This window comes from Typha angustifolia, chromosome 15 (assembly GCF_048772165.1).
Source record: "Typha angustifolia cultivar Huaian chromosome 15, ASM4877216v1, whole genome shotgun sequence".
In the NCBI taxonomy this organism is placed as follows: Eukaryota; Viridiplantae; Streptophyta; class Magnoliopsida; order Poales; family Typhaceae; genus Typha; species Typha angustifolia.
In genome coordinates, this window is record NC_133253.1 from 1202521 (window position 1) to 1226295 (window position 23775).

At 43.2% G+C, this 23775-nt stretch overlaps 6 protein-coding genes and 2 non-coding genes across 8 annotated transcripts; 3 read left to right on the forward strand and 5 right to left on the reverse strand.

The window, feature by feature from the left end:
* Positions 1 to 29: 29 nt before the first annotated feature.
* On the reverse strand, positions 30 to 1519 carry LOC140777351 (uncharacterized oxidoreductase At4g09670-like). Its single transcript, XM_073121398.1, has 2 exons — positions 843 to 1519; positions 30 to 758 (listed from the first exon to the last, which is right to left on the reverse strand). Exons 1-2 carry the CDS (start codon positions 1314 to 1316, stop codon positions 144 to 146), a joined length of 1089 nt encoding a protein of 362 aa, XP_072977499.1. The 5' UTR covers positions 1317 to 1519; the 3' UTR covers positions 30 to 143.
* A 147-nt stretch (positions 1520 to 1666) lies between these two features.
* On the reverse strand, positions 1667 to 5422 carry LOC140777352 (F-box/kelch-repeat protein SKIP6-like). The gene is made up of 2 exons (XM_073121399.1): positions 4237 to 5422; positions 1667 to 1901 (listed from the first exon to the last, which is right to left on the reverse strand). The coding sequence occupies exon 1, from the start codon at positions 5326 to 5328 to the stop codon at positions 4267 to 4269; it is 1062 nt and encodes a 353-aa protein (XP_072977500.1). The 5' UTR covers positions 5329 to 5422; the 3' UTR covers positions 1667 to 1901; positions 4237 to 4266.
* A 2415-nt stretch (positions 5423 to 7837) lies between these two features.
* Positions 7838 to 9836, forward strand: LOC140777349 (cytochrome P450 78A11-like). Its single transcript, XM_073121395.1, has 2 exons — positions 7838 to 8859; positions 8943 to 9836. Exons 1-2 carry the CDS (start codon positions 7858 to 7860, stop codon positions 9573 to 9575), a joined length of 1635 nt encoding a protein of 544 aa, XP_072977496.1. The 5' UTR covers positions 7838 to 7857; the 3' UTR covers positions 9576 to 9836.
* Positions 9837 to 14680: 4844 nt separating this feature from the next.
* On the forward strand, positions 14681 to 14752 carry TRNAW-CCA (transfer RNA tryptophan (anticodon CCA)). Its single transcript has one exon. It is a non-coding gene; the product is annotated as a tRNA-Trp (tRNA).
* A 121-nt stretch (positions 14753 to 14873) lies between these two features.
* LOC140779163 (cytochrome P450 78A11-like) lies at positions 14874 to 16801 on the reverse strand. Its single transcript, XM_073124146.1, has 2 exons — positions 15762 to 16801; positions 14874 to 15678 (listed from the first exon to the last, which is right to left on the reverse strand). The coding sequence occupies exons 1-2, from the start codon at positions 16767 to 16769 to the stop codon at positions 15046 to 15048; spliced, it is 1641 nt and encodes a 546-aa protein (XP_072980247.1). The 5' UTR covers positions 16770 to 16801; the 3' UTR covers positions 14874 to 15045.
* A 625-nt stretch (positions 16802 to 17426) lies between these two features.
* On the reverse strand, positions 17427 to 19864 carry LOC140778836 (pentatricopeptide repeat-containing protein At4g19191, mitochondrial). The gene has a single exon (XM_073123709.1). It carries the CDS (start codon positions 19547 to 19549, stop codon positions 17597 to 17599), a length of 1953 nt encoding a protein of 650 aa, XP_072979810.1. The 5' UTR covers positions 19550 to 19864; the 3' UTR covers positions 17427 to 17596.
* A 147-nt stretch (positions 19865 to 20011) lies between these two features.
* TRNAW-CCA (transfer RNA tryptophan (anticodon CCA)) lies at positions 20012 to 20083 on the forward strand. The gene has a single exon. It is a non-coding gene; the product is annotated as a tRNA-Trp (tRNA).
* Positions 20084 to 20524: 441 nt separating this feature from the next.
* On the reverse strand, positions 20525 to 23571 carry LOC140778099 (uncharacterized). Its single transcript, XM_073122656.1, has 5 exons — positions 23132 to 23571; positions 22913 to 22987; positions 22447 to 22586; positions 21860 to 21997; positions 20525 to 21019 (listed from the first exon to the last, which is right to left on the reverse strand). The coding sequence occupies exons 1-5, from the start codon at positions 23382 to 23384 to the stop codon at positions 20810 to 20812; spliced, it is 816 nt and encodes a 271-aa protein (XP_072978757.1). The 5' UTR covers positions 23385 to 23571; the 3' UTR covers positions 20525 to 20809.
* Positions 23572 to 23775: the final 204 nt, after the last annotated feature.

Here is a 23775-nt window from a genome sequence, read left to right on the forward strand (position 1 = left end):
AACTATATATATGCGATAAAGCAGTGCGATAGCATTTTAATTGTGATATTTTACATAGATTCTTTTATGAGGTTTGCTACATCATACAGATCATAGAATGCAGGAGTAATTAAGACTCTTCAACATTTCCAGCATAATTTTTGTTACAGGAAGACTGGCTTGAACTCGGTCTCAATTGATTTCTTCACAGCATCTAAAACTAGTTGAGTTTTGCGGCTAATATCAGGCCATTTAGCTGTTGGAGGGCATCTGGAACTTCTCATCAGCTGAACTTGCTTCGCAAACTCTTCAACCATGAGAGCTTCTTGCGGAAGGCTGGTCGCCACCACGACTTCCTCAGGCTTTCTGGTCCATCCAATGTGCAGCTCAGCGAATTCAGCTCCGCAGTTGAACTCGAACGAGGCTGAATCTTCTCGAAACGGGATTGCGAGATCATGCACTCGGAGCGAGCCGGAGGCTCCCTGAACGGAGAGGTCCATGGAGACGTGGTAGAGGAAGGAGCAGTGGAAGGTGGCCACCTTACCATCCTCCCAGTGGAAAGAAGAAGCACAGGAGAGTATGATTCCAGCCTGATTCAGATGGAGGGAAGGGAGAGCAGTGACAGTGTTTGGCAGTTGGTAATCAACTGCCCATAGGATGGATCCAATGCAGTACCAGCCCAAGTCTCCAAGTGCTCCTAAGGAATCCAGGTCGGGCTTCACTCTGATGTTGTTCTCTAGGAAAAGTGGAGTGGCCAGGAATGATGACGAGCTATGGATCTAGTCGTCAGAGGAATAATGATATCAAATCGAGATTAGCTCATTGAGTTTATGTAACAGTGAGTAAAAAAATGTTATCTTTACCGTCTTGACTCTCCCAAACCGGTTGGAGTCGGAGATCATCTCCCTCATCTTGGCCGTCCTCGGGTGGTGGACCCACATGCTCCCGTCCATGAACTGCACCCCGTTCGAGGCGCATGCCTCCAGGATCCGGTCCAGATCCGAGACGCACAGCGCGGCCGGCTTCTCGAGGAGCACGTGCTTGCGGCGCTCCGCCGCCGCCACGGCCCAGGTGAGGTGTAGCCCGGTGGGGAGGGGGACGTAGACGGCGTCGATGGTTGGGTCATCGAGAACGGCGTCGTAGGAGCCGACGGCGCGGACGGAGCCGACGAGGGTGAGGGCATTGTCGGCGATGAACCGGCGGGCTTTGTCGAGGGATCGGCTGCCGACGGCAACGAGAACGGCGTGGGGGGCGAGGAAGATGGCACGGGAGAGCTTCCGGGCGATCTCGGCGCAACCCAAGATGCCGAAGCGAATAGGCTCCTCTTTCTCCGCCATTGTTTGTTGCAACGAAGAGAGGCGATATAAATGAATAGGAGTGTGTTTTTGGAGGGAGGAGAATTTGAGCCTCTCATGTTACATCCTTTCTATCTTGTCATAACTCGTGCTATCTTTGTTTTCCTTTTCCTTTATTTTTTCCCCAAATTCAAGTTATAATAGAAAAATGATGATCATTATACATTTGATGATAAACTTTGAATATAAAATGAAATCTATTTTGAATATCTTCTCATAAACAAAGCAAAATATGGTGATTCTTAATTGATGTCTTCTTCATACTTTAAGCGCCTTCATAATATATTTTAGATCTTTTACCAGCCAAAAAGGGGGGAAAAAATCTATACAGGTGAAATAATATATATATATATATATAGTCAAATGGACAATTCAACTAAGTTCTTCTCTACAGAAGGTAAGTGCTCTAAATTTACAGTAACTTCATTAGAATCAAGTTCATATGAGATGCTACAGCAGCTGTGACATATAATCTCCGACACCTTCAGAATCTGATGGAGTGTCGAAGCATATTATTATGCAATGATTGGTTAATCCATTGCTTCACCACCAACACTCACCTTTTGCCTGAAATTAAACCTTTGTGAGTTAATACGGCTCTTTCACATATCATTTGTACAACAGAAAATAGAAAGTTAAATGCACAGAAAATGACTTGGACGATTGTTGGAATATTTTTCCTACCTCTTTCCAGAGATTAATAGTCAAGGAAAAAAAAAAAGATACATAAGCCCCCCAAACTATATATCCCAACAGTTTAGATTTCGCAACTTCATATGGAGATGCCATAAGAATCTTCAGATCTTTGTGTGGCTGGCAACTCAACCACAAAATCAGAAAAAGTTCAAGAAATCAAACTTACCTTTTCTAGTAGACTCTGACTGACACCATAGTACCCAGTTTGTCCAATAGAGAAGAAAGAAGAAGTAGAGTCACAGATGTTGCGAGTACAGATCAAAAAGAGATAATATGTTGCATCCATTGCCAGATCAAAACCACAACATCTCTGCCTAAACATACTTTCTATTATTTTCAGCAAACAGAAGCCATAAAATGAGTTTTTAGGTAAGTACGCAATGACAAAAGAAGGTGGGATGGCGCATTTTTCAGGGGCCAAGATTTAAGAAAATCTGAGGAAAGACAAAGGAATAAGAAAGAAGTAGGACTATAAAAGGAAAAGGAAAGCAGGAAATGAAAAAATGGAAAGAGAAAAAGACAAACAGGATTAAGTGTAAACTAAAAGAAATTGGAAGAGGTTGAGTTCACTTATGTCCACCCCCTTGTTACTTCCCTGAGATTAATTCTCTAATTTGAGCTAACATTTCAGAGAGTACAAAGTTATCAAAGGAGGACGGCAACGAAACACAAGGAAAGAAAAGAGACCTTTCTAGGAAGAAGAAGAAGAAGAAGAAGAAGAATGAGAAAGCTGGCCTTCAGATGAGTTATGACCCATAGACATTAGAAGTTCAAATGGTTTTGAAGAATCAAATGTGTACCAGCTTTCTCCTTCTCCAGAGATACTATGGGTAAGTACTAGTAAAGGCTTTTGAGATCCAGTATCCATCTATTACTTTCTATCAGCTGTACTCCTCACAATCCAAAATTGTGTTTCCTCAATGGCTTAACCAAATCCTAACATGTTGAAGGTCAATAATAAAAGATCATAATCATGTGCACATATATAGCAAATGGGAAAATGTAATTTCATGTAATGTCATCACAATTTACCTAAGAAAGCACACAAACATGTAGCAAGCTGTAGACCCCTGCTAACTTCATCCAGACGCTATGTTAAGCAGAAAATATACTCATATTCTATATCCAGTATCTTGCACCAACTGAGGTTGTAGTGAGGAAGCTTTTCACTCATGTTATGCAGTATCATGTTCCCTATGGAACCTAAGACTTTCAATCCTGAATCATGCTCTAAGAATCTATTAATATAGACTCACCAGCACAAGTCCTGAGCAAAAAAGATGGAATTTTATATCCAGTGAGATAATTTTCACTCCATCTAGGATAAAAATCGTCTAACCTTTTAATCCAAACCCAGTGGCATTTCAATTCTACTATACATTCAAACCAGTGAGGCAATTTCTCTACATATTACTCTACTTATCGAGCTAATTTCTTCTTAATTGATCATGCATAGTGAAAGGAAAACTTCCGTCAATTCAATCCAAGAAAATTCCTGCCCTTGAATGTTCATCCGTGCTAGAACTATAAAGAGAAAAATTACAAGATAAGACTGAACATACCCCTTTCACTGTGAAAATTTTCTAGCACTGCAAGTTTATAGAAAAATGAATGGTAAATAAGTTTCATGATGATCAGAGAGAGAGGCGGGCAAGAATGTGTATTGTTTCTTGAGATTTTTAATCAAGCAAAGCACATAGAGAGTCAATCAAATAGATAAGGGGTTAAACTTTTATTATGAATCAAGGATGATGAAGATATCACCTTCTCCTACCTAGCTTAAATAGGAAGAATAAATGTCTGTTGTCATTGACATCATCAAAGATAGCATCAACGCATAGATGGACTTACAGAGCTAAATAAAGATAATTCCGAGTCAAAATATCAAATGATGTTTTCTTACAGAAACAGCACAGAAGTAGCAATCTTTCTTGGAAATGTAAGTTATAATTCATTCTATTAGCCCAACAATGCATTGCCAATGATTAAACCAACCAGTGTATTTCTTCCCCGTAAATTTCAATCCACTCAACCTTTATTCAAGAACCAAGGAACATTTCAAAAGTTAGACAATTAATATCAGTCTACCCGTACCACCGATCAATCATATGACAGTATCTTCTTTTCACATAATATTAGAGAATCTCATGCAGAATATAGCTACTTTATTATTTACAGTAAACAAAGGAAGAGATCCTCAACATACCAAAGTTGCAATATTTGCAGCACCAGAAACTCACAGCTCCAATGCCAAGCAGTGGGCCACTGACGACCCCTTCGGCAGCGCCAGCTCAACCGAATCTGTCCACAAAACCTTGCCCTGCAACCCTCCACTCTGTGTCTTCGACACCGTGATCCCGGCCCAGTCTACCACCATTTCCTTCCTACGCCTACCATCCCCCTTCCCTTCCCACACCACACACAACACTCCCCCCAAATTCGCAAGCGTCGCCCCACACAAGAACTTAGGCAACTCTTTCTCGACCCCCTCCACCGTCTTCCACTCATCCATCTGCGGATCGTACCCCTTAATCTTTCCCAAGAAGTCGTACGAGTACAACATCTCGCCGACCACAGCAGCCCTCCCTCTCCACCCTAGATCGAGCTCAACCGGCACCGTACCCCATGGCGGCTCCGCCGTCGGATCGTACACCACTCCGCCCCGATCCGCCACAGCAAGGATCTTTCCCGAGAGCACGGCGCAGCCATGCATCCACTTCTCCCGGATCGCCGGCAGGCTGGGGACGGGAGACCATCGGTCGCCGGCGACGGGGTCGAGAGCCTCCGCCCAGGCTTCGGACGGCGGGATACAGCCGCCGATAGCGTAGATCCGGCCGTCGAGGGCGGCGGCAGCAGCGAACTCTCGCGCAGACGACATCCTCGGGCCGAGAGACCAGCGCCTCCGCCGTGCGTCGAAGACCTGGACGGCGGAGGAGGGGACGCCGGAGACGGATCCGCCGAGGACGAAGAGTACCCCGCCGATGGCGGCGGCGGCTGAGCCTACAGCAGCAAGCGGCGGGGAAGGGAGTGGACTAGGGTTCCGCCGGCGGCGGTGGAGGACGAACCACTGGGATTGGTCGGTGGGCGATCGGATGTTGACGAGGAGGAAAGGCTCGATGATCCCGAGGTCTGATCGGACATCGGAGAGGAAAGGGGAATGGAGGAGGGAGCGCCAGGATCGCGAGACGTGTGAGAGGTAGGGGTGGTACAATCGGGGCACCCGCGCGATGCATCTCACCGCGATGTCGTTCGGCAGGGAGGGGATAAGATCTCCTCCGATGTGTCGCTCATCCGTCATCGTCGTCACCGTCACCAGCGCCGGCGCAGCACACGGCACGAGAACGAAGGGTTTAAAGAAGTCAGCCCAGACTCCAGAGACAGCTCGTAGTTCCGGACTTGCGAGAAAAATTTAACCAACTCAAACCCTGGGCTTCCATTCCAAAGCCCCATAAACTTTAGGCCCCCCTTAGACCAATGGGCCCAGCCCATGGGCCATCTATGCTGAGCCATAATTAAATTCAAAAGTTTATAACGTTATTAATAGAAACCTACTAATAAGTCCATCCACACAAACAACATCGTGTTATCATTATCATATAGATCAAAGCTCCAACTTGCATTGAGTAATAAATTATTAACTACATCATTTTGAATGTTATTTTTTAAAAGATTCTTATCGAAGATCCAAAACATAACTTGGTGGCATTCGAGACGGCCATTGACTAAACTACCAAAGTACTTAGATAAACGAAGACTAAGTCGGTACTTTGACGGCGAAAAGTCGGTGATCACCGCGTTTTAAGATGGACAGTAATCTCTAATTTCTTGGACGTTGACGAAATAAGCTCACCGACGTAGTTGAACGGTTGGTAATGATCTTTTAAGCTGTACAGTATGCATAAATATTCGTGAAACTTTCATTTTTATGTATATTTAACTCCTTAAATAGTACATAAGTTAGATGTTGGTTGAACTATTTGAATCCATAACCAACTTTAGGGTTTAGGTCAAAGACAAGATTCTCCTCCTCTAGGTTGGTTTTTTTTGTCGTGTTTAGCCCTAAAACTCCACAGCTAGGGCTAGATGTCGGGTACGTGGCAGTCCCCGATTCGCTACGATATGATTAAACAAAGATTCTTAATGAATCTATGAGCTGCCAAAATTTTCTTTCCAAATCTGGTTTAAAATGTGCCAGCTCACGTGCTTAATTTTTAATTAGCACGGGTCGAAAGTTGGATTGTCGGAAGGAGGACATGTCTACGCGAGCCATGGAATTGTGTTTGGGAAATTTCATACTTTAATTTAATTGGAGGTGTCCAATTAATTGGTACCATTGTTTATGATACCACTTTTCCAAGTTCCAAAGTGCTCTTGCTTTGGCGTTTAATCTTCAAATCAGAAAAGAAATGGTTTTAATTCTTTGATGATCTCTAGAGAATTGTCAGGCAATCCTTTGGAACTCAGTATCATAGCTGATGAACATTGATGAGTACTCTTCAAACATTTTTAATATATATATATATATATATATTTGCAACATCTTTATCTGTGAATGAACAAGATAGGAAAAGCTTAAGTTCAATGAACACTACTCATATTTTGATCAAATATATAAGCTATCTAGATTCAGTGATTGGTATTCATCCCTTGGAAACATGGATTGGAGATCCCAAAACGTATCCTTGCATAATCTATACTTAAAAAACAGAAAAATGAATACTGCTCCCAAGTTAATCTCAATAGATTCAATTGCTTGACTTCCAGTCTTATATATATACTAGAGTTTCCCGGGATTCCAGATAACATTGGCTTAAAATTTCTTTTCTTGGTAGGTCATGGAAGGAAACTAGTTAGAAAGAGAAAGGAAGAGAAGAGTAAGAAGCACTCCTGAGTATGAATTATATAGCTGATGCAAGTATGTTGACAAAGTAATTGAGAGAGTTCACACCTGCTAAGTTTAATAACATAGAAGTCATTCTTGTGTCTACTCCCAAGGCTGGTAGCAAACTATGGGAATACATAGATTTCTCCAATAGCACTCTTCTTAGACTTCTTCTACAGCTCTAGTAGTACTATATATCTTTATACCATGCAAGTATGCAAAACTTTAGTTGCACCACAGATCACAAGCTTGACAACCATTTCAACTAAACTTCTTCGCTATTTCTCGTCTCATATAAGCTTTCCACTTGAATAATAGTTTGAAAGTTGGCAGAAGATACAAAGTATATTTAAGTATTTTAATTCACCTATGATATATATATATTCGTATTGAAAGCCTTGATGGATTATATAAATGGATTGCTCGAACTCCAATGCGATGCTTGAGGTCCAAGCGAACCGTCACACCCAACCCAAGGTGCTCTTTTGCCTTCTCGGTCGCCGTTTGGAAATTTTATGAATACATGGGATCTATCAACCCCACCTTACGCGGCTTCACCAGCTACGTTAATTAACCACCATTAAATTTAATAACAAGTATTAATGGTCGTTTTAACTGTAACTCAAGAGCAGTCGTGGGTTAACTAAAAGGACGCAAATAACTTACACTAACTGCGATTATTGAAAAAGTAAATATTTCTTTCCACTGATTGGTCCGCCGACACCGCCAAGATCCACGCGGCAGTAGTCCGTTTTGATTCACGAGACATATCTAACGTTAATGGTCTGTTTAACTTCCTAACGCTTTCTCGGTCATGAACCCCACCTCCCCACTCTATATTCCAAATCTTATTCTGCTCCTATAAATAGCCCGTTACTTCCTCTACCACCGCTCACAGAAATTCCTTCTATCTTCTTCTTCTTCTACCACTACTACTACTAATCCATGGCTTCTTTATCTAACTCTCCCTCCACCGATTCCAACTGGTGGGTTTTCACCCTACCTGCTTTCGTCGGAGCGGACGCGCTCCTGAGCGACCACATGCTCCTCTTCGCCTCTCTCCTTGTTGCTGTCATCTCCGGTGTGCTCGTCTCATGGGCCTTCTCCTCCGGTGGGCCGGCGTGGGCTAACAATAGGAGCCGCATGGGTGCTACCCGGATTCCCGGCCCACGTGGCCTCCCTTATTTCGGCAGTATCTTTAAGCTGACACATGGGCTCCCGCACCGTACGCTGGCTGCCATGGCTCGCGCCGGAAAGGCCACCCAGTTGATGGCTTTCTCGATCGGTTCCACCCCTGCCGTCGTCTCGTCCGATCCCACCGTAGCTCGCGAGATCCTTTCGCATCCTAACTTCGCCGACCGCCCACTGAAGCGCTCGGCTCGCGAGCTTATGTTTGGCCGCGCCATCGGGTTTGCGCCGAATGGCTCTTACTGGCGCCTCCTGCGCAGGATCGCCTCCACCCACTTGTTTGCTCCACGCCGTATCGCCGCCCACGAGCCGGGACGCCAAGCAGACTGCAGCGCTATGATGAAAAATATAGCTGCCGAGCAGGCTAAGACCGGCTCCGTTCGTCTCCGAGGCCACCTCCAGGGCGCGGCGCTGAACAACATCATGGGCAGCGTGTTCGGCAAGAGATACGACGTGTCCAGCGTGAATCCCGAGGCGGAGGAGCTGAAGGTGCTGGTGAGGGAAGGCTTCGACCTCCTGGGTGCCTTCAACTGGTCGGATCACCTCCCTTGGCTCGCCAGCTTCTACGACCCCTCTCACGTCAAGCAGAGGTGCGATGTTCTCGTGCCACGTGTACGCAACCTCGTACGAGGCATCATCGAAGAGCACAGGAGTTCTGGAACCGAGCAGCTCGGTGACAATGCCGACTTTGTTGACGTGCTGCTCTCCCTCCGTGGCGATGAGAAGCTCAATGAGGACGATATGATCGCTGTTCTATGGGTATGTGTGATGAATCCTCATACGTACATAGCTTATCTTTGCAATCGCATATCGATTGAAGTTCGATTTATTTTGTTCGGCAGGAAATGATCTTCCGCGGTACGGACACCACCGCTCTCCTTACTGAATGGGCCATGGCCGAGCTTGTCCTCCACCCTGCTATCCAATCCAAGCTCCGCAGTGAAATCGACTCCGTCGTCGGACCCAATGGATTCGTTAGTGATGCTGACGTGGCGAAAATGTCCTACCTCCAGGCTGTAGTGAAGGAGACCCTCCGAGCCCACCCTCCCGGCCCGCTGCTCTCCTGGGCCCGCCTTTCCACGTCGGACGTCCAGCTCGGCAACGGCATGGTGGTCCCAACTGGAACGACCGCCATGGTCAACATGTGGGCCATAACCCATGACCCTGCCGTGTGGGCCAACCCAGACGAGTTCACCCCCGAGCGATTCGTTGTCTCTGAGGGCGGCGCTGATGTGGACGTCAGGGGTGGGGACCTTAGGCTTGCTCCTTTCGGCGCCGGGCGCCGTGTTTGCCCCGGGAAAAATCTGGGCATCGTCACTGTTGGGTTGTGGGTGGCCAGGCTGGTTCACCACTTCCAGTGGACGCAAGCTGAGGGTGCTGACGTGGACCTCACAGAGGTTCTGAAGCTGTCGTCTGAGATGAAGTCTCCTCTCACCGCTGTTGCTGTTCCAAGGGAGAACTTTGTGGCCGTTTAACAAAAAAGCCTAACAAACTTTACTATAATTATATCGGTAATGGTTTGCTTATAGTTGTGTCATCTTATGGGTTTTGCTTATAGTTATGTAACATGTTATGGGACTCCAGTTTTGTGCTTTGTATAATTTCGGGGTACCCTTTTGTTTTGTTAAGCACCTTGTAATATGGTGGTAAACTGTTATAAACTGTTAGTATATGTTGGTGACCTAAACTGTTACTGTCAGTATATGTTGGTGACCTGAACTGTTATAAACTGTTAGTATATGTTGGTAACCTTGTAATTTTGTTATCACATTTCATAGTTAAGTTCCAGGGTTTATATTATTTTATATTTGAATCAAAATCAGCAGTTCGGCAATCGTGCACCCCTCTCTGAATTAAATGGAGCTAAAAGATTACGACTCTCTATATTATTTTTTTTGTATAGATCTATTTCAGTAAATGGGACGAACCCAAGCTCTTCCTATAGTAGGTAGTAGTAGAGTACTAAAGGATAACAAAATCCAACTCAAAAGAGAGACAGGGATATATAGCCGCCTTACTGCTGAAGGTCAGGTGGTGTGACTCTATCCGATCTATACACCACCCCTAAGAAAGACAAGGAAAAAGCTACAACAAAAAACCGCCTAAAGAGCCTCCTCCTACGACCGTTGAGTGTATCATTCAGCAGCCGTACTTAAATGGTGGTGTGGTGGAGATGGGTGTGGACGTAGTACTACGCCCAAATCGAGATCACGATCTTTAGGCTAAGTTGGCACGCAACACGTACGGCCAGGATTCTCGCAATCCCATGCACCACAGCCTAAACTTATGTAGCACGTACTAGCCCCAGCTGACCCCTAGGTGACAACACTTGGCTTCTCTTTACGGTTTTGACGGCCTTGACCAATCATCGTATGCCACATCATCAGATATGAAAAGGCTTTCCATGAAAGACGTGCCGCCTCGGGTTCCAAACCACGTGATTTCAGCTATAACCATTTACTGCGGCCGACTGCAGTAACTTATTAGTATTGTTCCAGTTACGTCGCCTTCAAACGTTAATTAATTTGGCTGACAAAAGAGTGAGGAGGATAAGCTCATATGTTATGCGGCTGTAATCAATTCCCATCATAACCTCTAAACGATCCCTATGCTGTTCGTACGTTTTACTCATTAATTCTCTAATGATGTGCATCGTAGAGCGTTGTTGATTGCATGCCCTCTCATTTACTCTGTGGATCTAACGCTCTACTGTTGCATGCCTCATTTACTTTGTAGATTTAACTCTCTCTGTCTCTCTGTCTCTCTCTCTCCACTCTCTGTCTCTCTCTCTCCCTCTCTGTCTCTCTCTCTCTCTCTCTCTCTCTCTCTCTAATAATGCTCAATGTATGGCATTTGATTTATAACATTTAGTCAACATGCATTGTATCGTCCAGATTTCTTGGTTTCTATAGTACATAAGGATCTACCTTCACCAGATCTACTAGTCAAGTTCAGGATTCTCTTGTCGATAAACTAGATCTCGCTCTATTTCTTTAAAAGTAGAAAATAGAACAGAAGAAAGCTGCAGTGATCCCTAAGCACGTCAAATTAGTAAACGAATAAACACTTGCCAGTTACCATATAACGAAGCCTTCAAATTTAATCTTCGAGTAGTACTCCAAATACTACTATCCATGTTCACTGTTTGCACATAGAGGAACAGTGAGACATGCATCATTCCATGCATGGTGTTCACAAGTCAGGCAATTGAACCAAATACATTAAAACGGTCGAGGACGTGTGCATACTCTAGCATTTACAATATGAACAGAAGCATTGCCCCTCTGTTCGTCTCTCAGGGTCCAGGGACCCACAAAAATGTGCATATCAACTAGGGTTAATGAATTAAAGAAAAAGTAACGAGAACAACATAGACGTGCACTGTAGGCTAGTTGGTATACTCCGGACTGTGTCATGGTATGGGCACCGAGTCCTATCGAAGAGACGGATATTAAATTAAGATAAGATACTTAAAGAGTTTTTTTCTCCACGTTATATATTTTTTTTCTTACTTGATATGGTGCTAAACCACACACACACATGAAGTCACCAAGACGTACATAATATGGGTAAAATTTTACGGTGGGCATGGGCATGGGCATGGCCCACGGGTCTAGCTCGTGTCGGTAGTCTGCACCTGCCACTGTATACGAGTCGAGGCGAACCCGGGTCAATGAATCTTTGACCGTTGACCTGGACAGAGTAGCGACAAAAGCATGGGATTGATGGAGGAGGGAGACAAAAAGGGACACATGGCAGCGGGGGGAACCTCGCTGAGTTCCGTCTGCGCGAGGGGACACGTCTGATGAGGTGGGGGCCGCCATGGTGGCACGGTTTTTGAGGAGAACGGTGATTTGGTTTCAACGAAATCTACGGCTGGACACACTTGTCGATTTATGTCCACGTGGGGTCACATGGAAGATGGACCCACAAAGATAGCCAAATCTTTTCGTCTAGTAGCCGCAGGCAATAATTACATATTTACCCAGTATTGCTGTGTGGTTTTGCTTTTTAACTTAAAAACTATCCACTAAATATATATTTGTCAAACTAAACAAAATCATAAGAGAAAGTACAAGAAAACTTTAAAAAATATTAAAGAAAAATTTTATGCCATAAGAAATATTAATTAAATGTCAGTTTATCATTCTCTTTCTATTATATTTAAAATACAATACACTTTTAATCTCTTCTATTTTCTTTTATCTAGGATTGTAAAGCTCAAATAATATTTAATATTTAACTATCACGTAAATTTATTATTTTGAAATGAAAATTTTAATCATATTAGAACTATTCATATTTACTCAATTGATGAGATTATTAATCTAATATAGATAATTATAATATTATATTATTTATGTATTATATTTGGATGAAAAAAGTTAATAATTTCATATTACTCTAAATCTGATGTGATCCGAGCCAGATTGGATCACCTCGGAGGGGAGTAGGGATATTGAGTTCACTGCGATGAATTATGTTATCATCAATAATAACATACTCGAGCTATGTTGTAATGGCATTAGATGGCATTCGAATGCAGAAGCCACATCGAAGAATAAGGCTTTTGGGTTTTGACATTCGAACGGTCATAGCCCAACAGTCAAACGCTTGAACCTGAGACTATAGCTTGGTCAACAACGTTCTAATGCCAATCCAACGACGTGAACATCTAGCACTGAAGTCATTGTGTTAGAATTAATTTGAATTATATAAATTTTTCGTTAGTCTCTAAATATGTTAATACAATCATTTAAATTTATGGAAGAATATTGACATTTTATTATCTCCTACCTCATCTCTCTTAACCTTCTCTTTCAATCTAAAGCCAACATTATTCCCTTTCTTCTCGACTGTTGATCTTCCTAGTCCATTACGACCAGCCATCTTCTCTATCCTCTCTTAAGCCTTAGCTGCCAACTAACACTTTTCTCCTTATTCATCGATCCCTTTTTTTCTTTAGGGCCGACAATATTCTTCCTCTTATTTTTTTTTCAAATCATAGATCTATCGCACATTATTGTTATCTTCGTTATCGCTTCCACTTTCAGTATATAAACCTCATCATCTTCATTAATTTTATTATCAATTTGCTATCACCATCTCTATAAATATATTCACCTTAGCTCGATTCACAACAAAATCACGTAGGACCAAAAGTGATACAAATAAAAGCTAAAAAGAGTAGTTTAAATTTGACAACAAAACATATTTTGGGTCGTCCAATTCTATTAAAATTCTCAGTTCTAACCCAAAATAATAAGCTCTTTAAATTTGAAGACAAAACATATGCTGATAATATAATAGACTGCAAAAATTAGCTACTGTCCTCGCCAAAACCACCGACAAGTTCCAGTGTTCGGATTTCTTATACAAAAAAATAATCCACTGTGGTTTCTACATCAATCGACATGTAAGCATGCCTTAAATGAAGGTTGTTGGCTTCTTCTTCTTCTTCTTCCTCTCTCTCTCTCTCTCTCTAGATCTCTCTCCCCCTTTTAACTTCATCAAATGCTGAACTTGTTTCATTGTAGATTATATTCTAAAGGGCTCTCTCTTCATCCAATATAGCATGCATGTCGGCCTATGTAGTCTTTAGAGATAGGTCTGCAATAAATCCTTACGTGGGAACAACTCAGCAAGTCAAATAAGAGTTCATCGGGAGCTGCAAAGAAGATGTCGGTTGTCTTCCAAGGATTCTAGAGAAGGAAAAAGAACGTTTTCTTTCCCCAACTTAAAGCTAACTGTAATTAATGTTGTGTTAAATTAATCCTCGTGACAACTGAGGTAGTTTAATTTGACAACACATTCAAGTGACCCTATAGATTAGATAGATAGATTACAACAATCACATCGCGTATCAAATGATCTCCTTTCTAAATTTCTCTACCAGCACTAAGATCACATCATATTACTTGCAAGGGAAAGAGGGCTTCTTACGAAATACAAGCATTTTTAAGTAACGTGCTTGATTGATTCGTACTATAAAAAATGTCATGTAGAATTTATAGTAGTAGACTTTTCTTATTTATTTTATTTGTTTTATTATATATGTGTGGGTGGGGTTTAGCCATGAAGGAACCTTGACTACTTTGTGCTTCGCCCGTTCGCACATGTTATATTAATAACCAGATCAAAGATTCTCTTCAATCACAAAGATATCGTAGAACATTCTTTCACCGTTAAAACTGCAATGCGGAGAGGAAGAAGAAGTAATTAAATGTTATTAAACGTCGAGCATCTCCTTGTTTGAAGGAGCTCTAAGAAAGCAATGGCATGTGGGAGAAGTTTGATTGGATTAAGCTGAACTGGATTCTGAATATTTTATATGTAAGCTTCCTTCCGAGTTCTGGATTACATCTAATTGATTAATTAATTTGTTCACATGAGAAATTAGTCAGTGTCGGATGTTACTTAAGGAATCCGAAAGATTCTGTCTTGATATCTTAAGGCAAAGGTGATATAATTTGAATATATATATCCCGATTCAATGTTTCCAATAGAAAAGCATTAATTAATTAATAGATAAGATATGGTTAGATTCCAAATAGGAGGAATGATGTTGCCTAATTAACCAGGATCCGTGGCGCAATGGTAGCGCGTCTGACTCCAGATCAGAAGGTTGCGTGTTCGATTCACGTCGGGTTCAATACCCCGATCCTAGTCGGATTCTATATATTTTTTTATTTTATTTTATTTTTCGCCGGCGGGTGTGGTAATTGGTCGAGGAGGACACGAGACTTACAGTAAAAAGAATTCTGTCTCTCAGTATTGATGTGTTTATTTGAATGGCGTCATGACATGGATGGGACTGTGAAAGAGGATGATTACAAGAATGATGTGGTTGGTGCATGGAATGAAAAGGAACCGGAATTACATGAGTCCCATATATAATAAAACTTAATTTTATTAATTTAAGATATATATCGTAGTTGTATAATGTCAAGCAGCCAGAATATTATCCCTGGGAACTGCGACGGCAGTGAGGGGGTTCTTCATCTCGGAGGAAAGTTTGAGCACCTCTGTGAGGTCCACGGCAGCACCCTCAGCAGGGCCCCACTCGAAGTGGTGAACCAGCCTGGCAACCCACAGTCCGACCGTCACTATGCCGAGATTTTTCCCAGGGCAAACACGGCGGCCTGCGCCGAAGGGTGCAAGCCTGAGGTCGCCGCCTCTCACGTCCACGTCGGCGCCGCCCTCGGAGACAACGAAGCGCTCGGGGATGAACTCGTCGGGGTCGGCCCACACGGCGGGGTCGTGGGTGATGGCCCACATGTTGACCATGGCCGTGGTTCCGGCTGGGACCACCATGCCGTTGCCGAGCTGGACGTCCGACGTGGACAAACGGGCCCAGGAGAGGAGCGGGCCGGGAGGGTGGGATCGGAGGGTCTCCTTCACTACAGCCTGGAGGTAGGGCATCTTCGCCACGTCGGCATCACTAACGAATCCATTGGGTCCGGCGACGGAGTCGATTTCGCTGCGGAGCTTGGATTGGATGGCGGGGTGGAGGACAAGCTCGGCCATGGTCCATTCGGTGAGGAGAGCGGTGGTGTCCGTACCGCGGAAGATCATCTCCTGCCGAAGAAAGTTAAATCAAACGTCACTCGATATGCAAGGACATAGATATTAATTAGACAGCGACTTAATCGATCACATACCCACAGAACTGCGATCATGTCATCCTCGTTGAGCTTCTCCTCGCCCTGAAGGGAGAGCAGCACGTCCACAAAGTCGGCATTGTCGCCGAGCTGCTTAGTTGCCGAACTCCGGTGCTCGTCGATGATGCCTCCTACGAGCTTGCGCACTCGTGGCACGAGGGCAGCGCACCTCTGCTTGACATGAGAAGGGTCGTAGAGGCTGGCGAGCCAAGGGAGGTGATCCGACCAGTTGAAGGCGCCCAAGAGGTCGAAGCCTTCCCTCACCATCACCATCAGCTCCTCCGCCTCGGGATTCACGCTCGACACGTCGTATCTCTTGCCGAACACGCTCCCCATGACGTTGTTCAGCGCCGCGCCCTGGAGGTGGCCGCGGAGGCGTACGGTCCCACTCTTGGCCTGCTCGGCGGCTACGCTATTTAACATGGCGGCGCAGTCGGTTTGGCGTCCCGGCTCGTGCGCCGCGATGCGGCGGGGAGCGAACAAGTGGGTGGAGGCGATCCTGCGGAGGAGGCGCCAGTAGGAGCCGCTAGGCGCGAAGCCGATGGCGCGGCCGAACATGAGCTCGCGCGCGGAGCGCTTCAATGGACGGTCGGCGAAGCAAGGATGGGAAAGGATCTCACGAGCTATGGTGGGGTCGGAGGAGACGACGGCGGGGGTGCAGCCGATGGAGAAGGCCATGAGATGGGTGGCCTTTCCGGTCCGAGCCATGGCGGCAAGGGCACGGTGGGGGAGTCCTCGTGTTAGAGTAAAGATACTGCCGAACAACGGGAGGCCGCGTGGTCCGGGGATCTGTGTAGCGCCCATGCGGCTCCTATTATTCGCCCACGCTGGCCCACCGGAGGAGAAGGCCCATGAGACGATAACACCAGAGAAAAGTAGGGCGACAAGGAGAGAGGCGAAGGGGAGGGTGCGGTCGCATAGAATCGCGTCCGTACCGAGAAAAGCAGGTAGGGTGTAGACCCACCAGTTGGAATCGGTGGAGGAGGAAGCCAAAGCTAAAGAAGCCATTGATTAATTTGAGGCAGTAGAAAGAGAAGAAAGTGTTTGTAGAGAAGAATGGAGTGAGGCAAAGGGAAAAATATAGGCTATTTATAGGAGCGAGAGAGGCTGACATGGTTCTATTTGCAATTCCATTATCCATATAGATTATTTGGATAAGAAAATCCCACTTATATTTGGAAGAGCTCGGATGGAAATCCGATCCATTACCATTTGTTACATTTATTCATATGATTCTAAATTTCTAGTAGCAATTAACTTATTATGCTTATGCTGATGGTGTTTTTCTCTATTAAATTATCCATTCTTCTCATACCTCCCATCGAGTATACCCCAATACGTTTAATGTGGGTCCTTTGAGTGTAAAATTTCAGAAGTTCGTTGAGGAGTGAGGTCCTTTCGGAAAGAAACATTAACACATCATTAATGTGTTTTTTATTAGTGTTAGTAATTACTGTGATGAGGGTTAATTATGCAGGAGTAATTAAAATGGTTTTGCCTGCAGATGTGGTTCTTACCCCTGTTTAATTGGTTCATGCATGAGATGGTGTTATTCATGAATTACAACTAAAACACAAATGAACTTATTTACTGCGTGCATTCGATGGCCCTGATCACATCCGATCTAATTCGCAGACAAGAGTGGTTTAAAAAAATATGCACTTTTTATTCATGAATTACAGCAGAACAACAATGTTTCAAAGTTACAAAATACTAGTCATATGTCAGACTATCACAATCCATGAGTTCCTTATCATCAAGATCATGCCGTCGCCAAACTGATGGGGGATTCCTTAGAATTTTACCTTGATGAGCAACTCACTAAGTTAGACAAGTTACATCAATTCTACCATGTGTAATCTTGTGTCCAAGTCTGTATCCTGATCTGCTTTCTTTAATTGCAAGGACAGAGTATCCAAAATTTCATATATATGCAAACCTTCAGGGTGAAACCTATCTTCAGAGGTGAATGCATGGAACTGTCCATCTACATGCACTGTGCTCTGGCCTGGGGATTTCCTTGCCTTCTTCTGCTTCATCATTGTTCTTATCTCTGCCACACCCTTCCACCTCTCTTTTGCAGCATAAATGTTAGCCATGCCAACATATGATACTGCTGTATGAGGTTCTAATTCGAAAAGGCGGTTCGCAACGTACTCGCCAATGTCAGTTTCGCTGCAACTAATGCAAGCGCCTAAAAGAGCACCCCACACACCTGAGTCTGGCTCAAGAGGCATGCTTTTGATGAAGTCCAATGCCTCATTTAGTCTCCCTTGACGGCCAAGGAGATCAATCATGCAGGCATAATGTTCTAATCTTGGAAGAATGCCATACATCTCACTCATCATATGAAAATAACTCCATCCTTTCTCAAGCAAACCACCATGGACGCATGCTTGTAGGACGGCGAGAAAGGTTACATGATTTGGCTTCAGACCTGCATCCAACATTTGTGTAAAAAGATCTAAAGCTTTTATGAAATCTCCATTCATGGCATAACCCATGATCATGGCAGTCCAAGAGATTATGGTTCTTTCGCTCATGCTGTCGAAAAGCCTTTGAGCTTCACCAATGTAACCACATTTAGCATACATGTCAATCAGTGCATTACCTACTAATATGTTTTCTGCAAATCCATTGGCCAATGCATACCTATTCATCAATCTACCAAGTTCAAGAGCACCAATTTGGCTACAAGCAGATAGAAGAGCGACCACAGTGACAGCATCAGGCCTCTCCCCTGTAGCTTCCATGGCAAAGAACAGATTTATCGCCTCATCAATATCTCCTCTTTGAGTATAACCACTGATCAGTGCAGTCCAAGAAACACATGTTCTTTTGGCCATTTTGTCAAAGCAATCTCTTGCAGCTTCAACGTCCCCACACTTTGAATACAGTGATATCAGCGTATTCAAAACAGAAACATCTGAATCCATGCCAGATTTGATCGCAAGTGAGTGAACGAGCATACCTTCTAATAGTGATCCTGAACTGGCAAAAGACGAAAGCAAGCTCACAGTAGTGCTAACATCTGGCCTAAGACCATCTTTCACCATCTGACGGAAGAAATAAATGACTTCTTCAGATCGACCAACATAGGCGTACCCTGAGATCATTGAATTCCAAGACACAACTGACCTCATTTCAATGGGAATCTCAGCAAACACTAATTCAGCACCATCCAAATCCTCACATTTACAGTAGGCAGCAATCAAAGTGTTGGCCACAGAAACATCACTTTTAACTCCCACTTGAATTGCCAAACAGTGGACAACTCTCAATAATCCCAAATTTTTCTGACACCCACATGATCGTGTCAAGCTTACAACAGTAACCGAGTCAGGATTCATCTCATCCAACCTCATGAGGCGAAAGAAACCCAAAACATTTTCAAGAGAACCCAACTCAGAGAAACCCATAATAATACAATTCCAAGCTGCGGCGTCTCTATTGGGTATTTCCTCGAACAGATTTCGTGCATTCTCCAACTGCCGGGACTTAACATAGGTATCGACCATGGCGGTCCCAACGAAGACATCGGGATAGAACGGGGATTTGACGACATGGGCATGGAAGACTGCGGCGAGGGAAGCATCGGGGAGTCTCGCACAGGACTTGAGGAGGAAGGGGAAGGTGAGGTGATCGGGTTGGAGGCCACATTGCTTCATGCGGCGGTAGATAAGGATGGCTTCTCGGTGGAGGCCTTTGTCCGTGGCCGCTCTGATGGCGGAGTTCCAAGAAGCAACGGTCGACGGATTCAAAATGTAGTTGAGAGGACGAGTGTTCATCTCCACATCTCATTTTGGCCACGAGAGGGAATAGTTGATTGAAAAGATTAGGACTTGCATTGGACCAGCCCACTTAAAAAAGACTGCAGATAATTAACACTCATACTGCTGGTGTTTGATGACTTGACTCATAATTAACTCCTCCTTGTCCTCCTCCACCGTTTGAAATTAATTATGAAGGCATTGAATCTATTGTCGCATGAGAGAGACCTCGAAAGGAATGCACGACAAGATCCGATGCCTATGACATCAGAAATCTCAGCGAATTTGTTCACTTGCCAAGTCATTGCCATTCTAATCTCGTATTGTGTTATTCGCATGCAAAGCATTTGATTGAGAAATATAATCATTCAAATCACTTATCTATCTATCTTGTTCATCTACTACAATAAAGATGAAGGGGTTTTGTTTAGAAGATGAAACATTAAGGTAGTTAATTAATACGTTTCATTCATTACATCCGGATCCGTGGCGCAATGGTAGCGCGTCTGACTCCAGATCAGAAGGTTGCGTGTTCGATTCACGTCGGGTTCAAAACCCCGATCAAAACCGGATTCCTTTTTATTTTTCTATATTTTCAAACTTAAATTTTTTTGTCTAGATTTCATCTATGTTTTTCTGTTATTTATTTTTTTCTAACTCAGAATCTCAGGCTAATCGTTGTTCAATTCATGCCATTAAAGTTGTGGTCGATCTAAACTTTGATAGAATCATCCAGGTTCTTGTGCTTTTAATTTTCCCTCTGCCTTTTGCACCACATTTCATCAAATAATAAATTCGTTTTACAAAAAGAATGCTTCATATACCAAGGATAAACTCTCAGAGTTTTCACTTGATCACTGGTTATATACAGCTTGATTGGTACCATTTTTCCATGACTGCCATTGACAAATTAGTAATTCGAGTCATCAACACTATATGAAATATTCTTACTGATTCCCTTGTTGCTTCAATATAGAAGAATACACACCAGAGTCAATAGCCAAGCAATGTGATTCAATATAAATTTCCATTTACAAGTTGGATGAGCAAGAAGAGTAGATTTCCAATCAGAATGGAAACAATCTTTGCCCAAGAAATTATAAGCAAATGGATTAATTTCCCTGCCTCTTCCTTTCTGAAATAATATAGAGCTTCGCATATACATTTGAAAAGTTCACATAATATAACTGATCGAACTCTTTGACTAGGTCTGTCTCCAGTTATCATGCAATGAGTAGGATCTCTGTACAATAAAATTTATCCAACCTATAAATGTTTTCAGGCAGCTTCATCGTCGTCGGTGTCAAGCTCAAGGCCTTCAGCAGCTAGAAGCTGGCTGATGACTCTTTTCTTATCTTCCTCTGCTTTTTTCCGCATTAAATCTCTCTTTTTTAAGATAAGGGTATGTCTTTTCAATGTATTGGAGAAGTATTCCATGGATGCTTTCTTTTCCTTGGCCAATATCCGTCGCTCTTCGTCAGGATCAATCTGAAATAAGACAGAAACTTACCTCATCTAGAGGCTTAAAGCATATACTGTTTGAGTGTGATGCCTCCTATTATGCCGTAAAGTGCCACCATGAAGTATTATCCAGTGCACAATTGTATTTGAAAAATTGAACTATTATAAGATTGAAGTGCATGTGATGCTGATACAGAATAACTGGAAGAGGGGAATAAATATTTACTCACAGATTGACAAGGAATAGATAAAATTGGTTGGAAGAAAATCTCTTAGTAAAAGAATAACATATCGATTGTAATCAGGATATAAGAAGCCCTGATGGAAGAAACTTACCTGGGATGACATTAAGTCCATTAGAGTGGTGATAATAATAATAAATGACCAAAGTTTAATGCGGGCTAAACATCTTGCTACACTTATTCCAGTGTTGTGATACTGTCACATACACATGGTACAATTATCAATTTTTACATGAGTACTATGACAACTATGAAGTGATTTATGGGTGAATGGTAAAATGCTGCATCACAAAATTTACAGATGCATAGAAAATGAAGATGTTTTCCTAGACGGCCAGAAAAAGATGCTGCTATGGATAGAAATATTATTGGTCAAAACTTATGAAAAATGAGAAGTTAGCCATAGTAGAAAATTGAAAACGGAATAGCAAGCAATATGGACAAGTCTTTATGTAGGTCTACATCAAATTCCACTTTTGAGGACACCATGGTGCTTTAGGCTCAACCTGACCAGAAAAACAGTTTGGCACATCTACGTTCATCAATAAACCTCTAATTAGTTAAGAATGACAATACTAAATGAAGGAAGTATCCCTGATTTAATTAGGTAAGCAGGATTACAGACCTTTGAACGGGAGAGACGGCGTGCTCGCAGATTCATCTCACGCTGCTGTTGCTCAGCCCAGGCTGCAATTGCCATATCACCCCGCTGATCAAAAGCTTTTCGCTTTTTCATCAACCATTCCATCCATGCCTGGGAAGCCTGAAAAGAATTAAATAAATAGGACATCAGCTTTCCTCTAATGAAATATTTTTGACATCGATAAAAATGCACCTAGTTCCAGAATAATTTAACAGCCTATGCACTACAACTCCAGCCTGCAGTATCTCCCAGATTATCAACACTGATGATATGGCATCTTCAGAAGTTCATATAGTACTGAAAATGTGACAGAATCTGATGCAACCAATTCGTCCTTTCCAATTCACTCACATTTTAAACTTTCAAAGGATTAATGGGACAATTTCGTTCCATCTTGGTATCACCCATTATTTCCCTTCACTTATCACGAAGTAAGAGAGAATGAACTTCAATCACAGTTCTGCTCTCATCACTGGTAGTGACACAGGGACATAAAGTAAAGGTGATAGTTATCCAGGTGGAAGATTATCAGCATTTCCATAAAAATTAAGCTAGATAGAATCTTCTACCTTCATTGGATTGACTCGGTGATCTCTATCATATTGCCCTCTCTTTTCCCCATCTATCAGTAGCTCATAAGCTGCTTGTATTTTGATAAAACGAGCTTCGGCTGTTTCGCCTTCATCAAGAGTTCCCCTACCATCATACACTTCAGCGGTACAGAACAATCAGTTGAGAATTAAAAACTCTAGTGCAAAAAGAATAAAGTATGGCGTCCTGTAGACTAAGCTTCTATGTGTTCTATTTAAACGTCTGAGCTAATAAATGGAAAGAGAAGTGACACAAGGAGGATCAAATGTAAGAAACACCGATTCCTAATATTCACAATTCCAATAGAACCAAGTACATAGAATTGGCCCCAGCATACCATGTGGTCCTTGAACTAATTATAGCATTGATTCTCAAAGGGAAGTTAAAAAATTCTTATTGGACCAGAAGCAAAGAATGGAATTTAAGGATCGGGAAGGAGCAAACCATCCGGGTGATAGAACTTGGCCAATCTCCTGTACGCTGATTTTATCTTCTCGTCATCAGCATCTCGCTCAAGCTCTGTCAATCATACACCAACAAAATTTTGGTTCATTTATTCAAAAACTCACATTAGAAAAAAAGAAAAAAAAATTTGGCAATCTATCTATCATTTAATGACAAAAATGAATCCAACGAGAGAAGTTTTCTTTTTTGAAGAATTACCAAGTGTTTCGTAAGGGGATTTCTCGGAATTCCATTTGGAAAACCTGGTGAGAGTCCTCCTGTGGTTGGTGCGAGACCCCGACGCCATCCTGGGGATCTCGTCGAGGAAGAAAGAGGAAGAGGAGAAGGAGGGTATCCGGGGGTTAGCGCTTCGGGCGAAGTTGGTGAACCCTAGGCGGCCATGGCCTCGGTAGCAGTAGATGAATGAGGAGATGGCGGCGTGCGGGCGGCAAATTGATCTCAAGCTGCTCATCTCTTAAGAGCAGGAGAAGTGAAAGATAGAGAAGAGAAGGAGAGAGGAATTAGGGTAGAGGAAGATGGAGAAGAAGGAGAGAGAAGGGAGGAGGGAGAGGAGACCGGAAGTTTGGAGATTCCGTGACGCGAACACACGGGGAGGGAGCTGAGGTCCTCGGCGAGTGCCACGTTGCCAGTTTCTTGTTTGAATAAAAAGCTGTTCGCTGTTGGATGGCGACGATTGCATCAGGAGGCGTCCTCAACTACTTCAGCGGTGCGAGATGATTCACCGGCTCTCCGGTGGACCATACAATGCGAGAAAAATTTCCGACCTCATATGAAAAATTATACTACAACAAGGGGTTTAAAACGACATTTTAAGTGGTTATATGAGAATTTGGACCCCCTCT